The following is an 8,282-nucleotide window of genomic DNA, read 5'->3' on the forward strand; positions in this document are numbered from 1 at the left end:
TATATATATATATGTTTTTTTATATATTCATATACAAATATTTATGTATAATATTTTTTCATCTTTTTGAAACAGCCCACACGATGTCTTAGCAACGCTTCTAAACAACTTGAAAGTACAAGAACGTCAGAATCGTGTTTGTACCACAGTCGCTATTGCCATCGTTGCTGAGACCTGTAGCCCTTTTACAGTGCTACCTGCGTTAATGAATGAATACAGAGTACCCGAGCTAAACGTGCAAAACGGAGTATTGAAATCCTTATCATTCTTGTTTGAATATATCGGCGAAATGGGTAAAGATTATATTTACGCTGTCAGTCCATTGCTAGAAGATGCACTTATGGACAGGTAAGGTCTCCAAATATTACATTAATTCTATTGTTACGATTACATATTTTATTCTTTTTTTGTTCAAAAAAACTTTTCTATCAAACTTTGAAGTTTGTTTAGTTTCTATTAAATTATTTTTGATCAATTTTTTCTTTTCTTTCATGGTTTACCAGAGATTTAGTACACAGACAGACCGCCTGTGCCGCAATTAAGCACATGGCATTAGGTGTTTACGGATTTGGTTGCGAAGATGCATTAATACATTTATTGAATCACGTATGGCCGAACGTTTTCGAGACCTCGCCGCATTTAGTCCAAGCGTTTATGGATGCCGTAGATGGATTGCGCGTTGCGCTTGGACCGATTAAAATTTTGCAGTATACACTACAAGTACGTGATTATTTTAATTGCGTAAGCGCATGTGTTTTCTAGCTATCAATAAGTATTAATTGTAACAAGTATTAATGTATGCATTTACTTTTTTACAGGGTTTGTTCCATCCAGCCCGTAAAGTTCGTGACGTTTATTGGAAGATATACAATTCTCTTTACATCGGCGGACAGGATGCTCTCGTGGCTGGTTATCCTCGTATCATGAACGATCCAAAGAACCAATATATCAGATATGAATTGGATTACGTATTGTAGAGAACTTGCAGCAATAAGACAATTCTAAGGTTCTTATATATCTATAAGTATAAATATCCATATTATAAAAATTCATCATTATACAGATGAGTTTATAAAGATGAGTTTGAACGAATTTTGAAGTTTTCTTTCTGAATTTCTACGAAATTTGCATTTTAGAGCATGAAAAAAGTTTAATATTCCAGGATATGTTTGGAACAACTACGTGTGCCGTCATTTCCAATTTCTATTAAAAAAAAGCAGAAGATTATCTTACATTTAATTTAAAGTATAGATATTGTTCTATTGTCGATCTTGAAGGTATGGAAATGTCGACACATAATGAAAACACGCCAGGTTGTATTCTACTATTTTAGATCATAATCCTTGTTTAATCCTAGATTCATTGGAATTGAAATTTTTTCAGCTTTGAATTCCATGGATTCTGGGATTTTTATCAATGTTTAGAGACTTTTAGAGGGGTCTTAGATTTTCCAAATTCTAAATACTATGGATGCTAAGTCTTCAGGATCTCAATTTGTTTAAAAAACTGTTCTAAATTTTGAATTCTGTTAATTTAAACTGTAAAGCTATTTAAGAGAAAAGTTCATTATTGACACTCTTCGACCAATTTAATTTGCTAATGCAATTTATTATTTCTATCATTTGATCAAATAGTATGTTATTTATAATATAATGACTTGATGTAGATACTCACGAAATTGTGTGTGTATGTGTGAACAGTTTTAAAAATTACAGTTTTTTTATTATAATGAAAGGACGGAAAAGAGAGAAAAGGAAAGAGAGAGAAGATAAAGCAGAAATGTAAAAACAAATTTTTATATTAACTTGTATATTAGTAAAATAATACAAATAAGTTTGTTTGAATATTTCTTGGAAATTTTTGACACATTAGATTTCGTGAGTCACTATTTCTATGAGTACTAATATTACTTAGCAACAACGTATATTGCTTTTGACTGATGAGCACAAATATCATCAAATAAAAAATGATCATATTGTAAATAATAATTTCCTTGTGTTCTTTGTTAAGAAACTCACATTAATTATAAAAAAAATAAACTACATGTAGAAACTAAATAAATGATTTCTTATCATTGAAAAGGATTTTTGAAATTTGAAATGAAAGGAATCGGCACGAATTACTTTAGTAGTTTTTATTGATTGATCACAAATATACATAAATTGTTGTATATTTATCATTTTATATATTCTCTAACTTTCTTTTAATGACTTTTACTTAAAAGGGATAAATATGTTGGAGATGCCCATTGTTTCAATTATCTTGAAAGTTTTTCTAATAGAGATTAAAAGAGTGAAGAGTATAATATTTAAAAATATAAAAACTAATTGTAGAAAATTTTAATTTTATACATTTATATATACATCATATATTACCACATCCACATAAAATCGTAAATCCATAGATTGCTAGATTCACTGGATTCATCAATATATTATTAGATTTTTCTATTCATGTCTAAATAAATTCATAAATTCGTGGACGTTTTAAATATCATCTACAAACTTAGAGAAAACATAAACTTCTTTTCCTACAAATGTTTCATTATCTTTGTTTTTGAAACAATTCAATATCACTTCGTAGAAATCTAGGATTAAATAATTACAAATGTGTCATCATGTAGACCTTTTAAAATACCTGTACTTACAGACAATCTATTCACAATTATTTTCATAAATATAAAAGCCGCACGCGTTATAAATAAGTTTCTTGTATTTATTTATATAATACATTTAGGCCAATAGATTTAGCAACTTATGGACTTACAAATTTACACATAAAAAATATATGCAAAATGAGATTAAGCGGTTATCTTATTCCTTTTTATCTTACAATGAAGAAAGAAAATTGAGATACAAGTTCCAGAATTTAGTTAATTATTTACATCACATTAGAAGATTTTAATTATTCATTAGAAAATTGATAAAATTATTTAACAAAGTCATCTCGCCATATTTACCCTGTACTGAAAAATTTAAGAACAATCGAATATCATTTCACGGATGTTCATGTATGTAGCACCGAACACCTTTGAACAAATTGGATTGTTACATTGACTAATTACAGAGAACGGCGGCAATTCTTCGCGTGATTCTTAGATTATTTTTATAAAATGTGGCCTTAAATTTTATAAAACATTAGACGTGCTGCTCCGCACACACGCTAATTAAGAAACATCATTATTTTATTACAATAAGGTACTCTGAAATCTCTAGATTTTTGGCTGTATAGTTCCAAAACGTTAACAAGGGTTAAAGGCTCCAAGACTTTCTGATGGAATTTCGAGACGTGCTTTTATGTTCTTTAGATTTAGACTGCAATTTTTAAATGATTGATTCTTTTGGACTCAATTTTTACACTTTTATTCTTTGAATTTTAAGATCTAATATTTATGCATATTCCAATTTTGTGTTTAGACTGTGGAATCTCTTTGATTCTGTAATTTTTTGACTTTTGAAGACTTAGACCCTTATGCTCCAAAGAAAATATCTTTGGAATCATCTTATACAGTCCCTTACATACATCGCTTAACGAATTTGTTAACTTGTAGCAATACGATTAAAATTACGATAACTTTGGTATATGACTATATTATATCAAGAGGCTCAGTCCTTCCTAGCGTACATAATTTTAATACTCGTAATTGATAAAATATAGTTAATACTTGTTAATTAATAAAAGTATTTAAATATTTCTGCATACCATACGTTATCAATATTCGGTCTTTTTTTTTTTTCAAAACCTGTTGCATATTATAATTTGATTATAAATAAATAATAGAAAAAATACATTAGATCTGATCTACAGTTCCGAATAACAATTATCTTGTCTAATTCATTTACCTATTCACGCGACAAAATAAAATCGCAAATATAACATATATCATAGATTTTCCGTAATCTTGGAATTTCTAGTGAATTTTAAAATTCTGGAGACTTTAATTGAACTATATTTTGGATTTGGCTTCACAATTTGGATTGTAAGGTCTTCAAATTCTATATGACTCGAATTCAGGATTATATATATATATATATATATACGCGCGCGCGCGCGCGAGATTCTTTATCCAATTAAATTGAATTATATATCGAGTTTCTTAAATTTGGGCTGTTTCATCCTGAATACATCAAGATTCATTCGTTACATTTCCTTTGATCTCTTTTTTTAGATTCTTCAACCTGTTAGTTCCTATCGGTTAATGATTACGCCATATATCTATAAGAAACAATAGTAATCTTCTCCAATGAGAATATACAATTTTCCAAAGTATATCACGTTTTTCTACATAAACATCTTGAAAATGCCGTTGGAATATTTAGAAATTAATAAAGCTACAATTTCTTTAACAGTGCGACTGACTATCTAGCTAACGAATACAATGCTCTTGGTAAAGATGGACAACGCAGAGCAGACACATCGAAAAAAAGAAAATAAATTAGAAAAGTAAAAAGGCATGACCAATACGTCAAACGGCAAACAGATCTTTGCGAAATAGCAATCAGAAAGGTGTAACGATCGCCGTCGCTTCGCCTCTGCTTGATGGCAAAGAGGCGCACTCGTGCCACTTATTCGTGTGTGGATCGTAACATTCGACGGTAGAAATTGTGATTTGCGTGCGGTAGAAGTTTATCTCTTGCGATTGATCGCCGCCTATAACATAAAGCCGACTGTCGGCCGCTGCAACTGCCGGATAAAATCTGCCCATGCTCATAGGAGCGACGGCGCTCCATTTGTTCTAAAACATCATAACAAATTTGTTGATCAGTTAAGATTATATTAAATTATATACTGTTTTATAAATATCTATTTATTATCATTAATATAGAAAAAACGTGTATACTGTACTTACCAAACATAAGTGATAGTTAAAAATAAATTACCTTCTCGAAAGAGTATCTTTCAACCGATGTCAAGACCTCCTGATTCTTACTGGTACCGCCAACGACATACATGTATCCATCAAGGATAGTGATTCCCATTTGCGAACGTGGTGTGAGCATCGGAGCCAGATAGTTCCATTCTCTGGTCACGGGATTGTAGCTTAACACATCCTGACGGTGTCGACTATTATGGGTACAGCCACCCACAATGTAAATTAATCCTATAGGGAAAATTTGTAAATGTTACAATATAAATTTTTAATAAAAGTTTTTACTACCGTTAAATAAAAAAAAAGATATTAAAAAATTTAACTATCATGCAACTATCATAATTAATTATATTATTGGATTTAGATTTGGAATTATTACCTTCGTACGCTACGACACCCATACTAAACCGTGGCTCCGGAAGATAGCCTTCAAGAGTCCACGTGTTGCTGATGGGATCATATATCTCAATGGAGCCACCGATATCTTCGCCTACCCATCCACCGAACGCATACAAACTGTTATCCAAGGCACAAAGACCGAAATCGCATCTAGGTTCTTCCATACAAGCGATGGGAGTCCACACGTTGTCACGAGGATCGTAGCATTCGCAGTTGGCAATAATGCAAGATTCCAACTCACCACCAATAACATATACTTTGCCGTCCAATAAAGCTACTCCAGGTAGAATGCGTCCTATGCTGATTGGAGCTACTTCGCTCCATTCTCTAAAAAAATATTTATTTATTGAATAAAGTCAGATTTTGTTAGTTCTCTAATTTAACAATAAGATTATAGAAAAGACCGGATATCGGATACTCGATGTTACATTCTTTCCGGATATCTGATATCTGATAATTTTACGATCCGGTGCGTTCCTTAAAAAAAAAAAAAAAAACAATATATGAAAACTTTATCAAGAAAGAACAAATAACAATGCTCAAATCAAACTTTTTGTTCTGTGGAAGATAATTTAAGTAACTAAAAACTTATTGCATTTCATTTTAACAACCAAGAATTGTAAAAAGAAAAATGTTGCAGAAGATTATACCCAGTAAATATGTCATATTTCTCAATGCTTTCGTAAGTACTCTCAGCGGTTCTGCCCCAGCTATCCGCAGAATGCTCCCGCTTGGATCCGCCGATTACCAGAATGTTCTTCCTGGCACAGATCCGGGGCTGGGCGTGAAGAGGCACTAGGCAACCTTTGTTCGAGACTAGATCCGTTTGTATAGATCGCAGCGCGACGATTAGACTCGCGTCCTTGCAGTCTAGGATAATACGGTCTAGCCTTGCTAATGAACACAGTCGCAAGCGTACGTGGCTGAGGATCTCAAATACATAGCATCTCCGTGCAGGGATGTCGTGAACGATCCAATTGTACGCGGCCTGGAAGACCTGTAAAAAGTAAAAAATATGTTTATATCATTTTACATGTCAAATGTAATATATTTTTCGAATATGTAAAGTTGCAATTATACACTTGGATTATTTAATCCTCTGGGAATAACAAACCTGACATTCGGTATCAATGTGAATGTAATCGCTACTAAGAAACTGAACAAGATGTTCTTTGGGCAAGTCCAAAAATTCCTCTTCCTGACAAACTTGAGGAAAATTGGCTTCTATAAAGCGTAGGGCAGTCTCCAAAAGATCTAGTCTGTTATGTACTTCTGCAAATCTGCAATTAACAGTAATGGTAAATGTCATCATATAATTTTTCTATAATTTTGCATTGACTTTTTATTGGATCTTCTTCTTGTTTTCAGATTATATTTTAATTACAGTTCTTACAATTATAGCCTTCTCACCTGTAAATTCCAAGGGCATTAGAATAGTGCAGCTGCTGTTTGAGATAATTGATACAGCCAGCTACTACATCATCTAATTCTAACATGTCAGCGGCAGCAAATAATTCCTGTACATTATCCTGCGTTATGTCTACATTGCCACTATAGATGAAGTCCACTAACTGAGAGAGAATGTGAGGAGAGATTGAATGGATTTCCACGAGCTCCTGTTGCTCTTCAACCAGGCCGACAGTGAACATGGCATTGAAGTAGGCGCTACCAGCGGCCAGTACTGATCTGTGTGCCCTGATGATTCTATCACCCGCCACCAGTCCTACATCGCTGAACTTATTCTCCCGCCTCTGTACATTAAGATTGTGTAAAAGCTTTGGGGGATAGTGACCAACTGCATAAACGACGCTGGATACATCGGACGACTGCTTCACCGATTGATTAGCAAAATCCATGTCAGAATTGTGGCCATTTTTCAAGGCTGGTGCCATGCCATCCGCCATGAAACCATCAAGATGTCCTTTATCCACAAATCCTACAAAAAATTCAATACAAGAAAAATAATACCAATTTGCATAGACAATAATACAATAGTGTTTTGGTAAACACTACAATAAGCTTGCTCTTTGGCATAATATTGTAAGAATACAAAATTCGAAACATTTACTACACATGTAAAAAATAAAATAGTATAAGGATTAGAGGTTCCAATTTTAATAAATTAAAAAATTTATTAATATAACAATTTAATATGCAAGCATCATAATTTATTACTTTGGTTCATATACATAAACAGTACATTTTTAATTTCATCCAAGAGTTTTATATTATGTGAATGACTTTTGTTTTCTGAGAAATACACAGAGTAAAATATTACGTATCAATAAAAATATGTATGATTACAAATTTAATACAAGCTTCAATACTAGAAACATTTCCAAACATTATTGTCTTAATTCTTATTCTAAAAATATAAATATTATAATTCAATAAAAAGTTGGACATTTATCTTCAAATATACAAATATACTGTATATGTAAAAATATTGTAAAGGACTGGGCTTGACCGTTCTTCAAGGATTTATCAAAACGTAAATTAAAATAACATTTTAAAAATTAAATAAATCAAAGTTACAACCTTTTTAATGCTTCCAAGATTTTAATATATTAAAAGAAAATTAAGACATTTTATAATTTATAGTATATGTATAATCAATAAGTTCTTCTAATAATTCAACCAGGCGGTTTAATTATCTAAGGATCGTTTTGCGAGATACTTACGACATAAACGAGAAAGCACCCTGTAAAACGATTTGATGTTATTTTTCCCCTTTAAACGCATCACTACCACCGCATGTTTGACAGATTCGTCGATTAATTCCGTACGCGCGGACAGATTGTTCCTGAAAACGTCGCGAGACGCGACTCCCGCTCGCTCAAATTAAATAATAAATTTCGTTGACAAGAAACTTGACATACGTCAGATAACCTATTTAAGTACGTGAAGATAGACAAAGCTAGTCGAGGTGGGAACGACGTCAGTATAGCCACGAAGAAAAAGAAGATCCCTATTCGATCCTCTTGACACCGACGAGATATTTATTGGCTGCGTT

General features: G+C 32.3%; 2 protein-coding genes across 2 annotated transcripts in view; one reads left to right on the top strand and one right to left on the bottom strand.

Moving 5' to 3' along the window:
• Window positions 1-1,726, top strand: part of Sf3b1 (splicing factor 3B subunit 1) — a 7,707-nt gene extending 5,981 nt beyond the window's left edge. Inside the window, exons 16-19 of the mRNA XM_018503146.1 lie at window positions 76-348; window positions 504-720; window positions 819-1,006; window positions 1,163-1,726. Of these exons, the coding sequence (XP_018358648.1) occupies window positions 76-348; window positions 504-720; window positions 819-977 (649 nt within the window). The 3' untranslated portion in view covers window positions 978-1,006; window positions 1,163-1,726. The remainder of the gene's footprint in view (window positions 1-75; window positions 349-503; window positions 721-818; window positions 1,007-1,162) is intronic.
• A 2,319-nt stretch (window positions 1,727-4,045) lies between these two features.
• LOC108758264 (actin-binding protein IPP) lies at window positions 4,046-8,282 on the bottom strand. The gene is made up of 7 exons (XM_018503133.1): window positions 7,951-8,282; window positions 6,680-7,205; window positions 6,384-6,549; window positions 5,920-6,266; window positions 5,250-5,596; window positions 4,881-5,101; window positions 4,046-4,735 (listed from the first exon to the last, which is right to left on the bottom strand). The coding sequence occupies exons 1-7, from the start codon at window positions 8,009-8,011 to the stop codon at window positions 4,499-4,501; spliced, it is 1,905 nt and encodes a 634-aa protein (XP_018358635.1). The 5' UTR covers window positions 8,012-8,282; the 3' UTR covers window positions 4,046-4,498.

Source organism: Trachymyrmex cornetzi, unplaced genomic scaffold (assembly GCF_001594075.2).
Source record: "Trachymyrmex cornetzi isolate Tcor2-1 unplaced genomic scaffold, Tcor1.1 scaffold1559, whole genome shotgun sequence".
Lineage (NCBI taxonomy): Eukaryota > Metazoa > Arthropoda > Insecta > Hymenoptera > Formicidae > Trachymyrmex > Trachymyrmex cornetzi.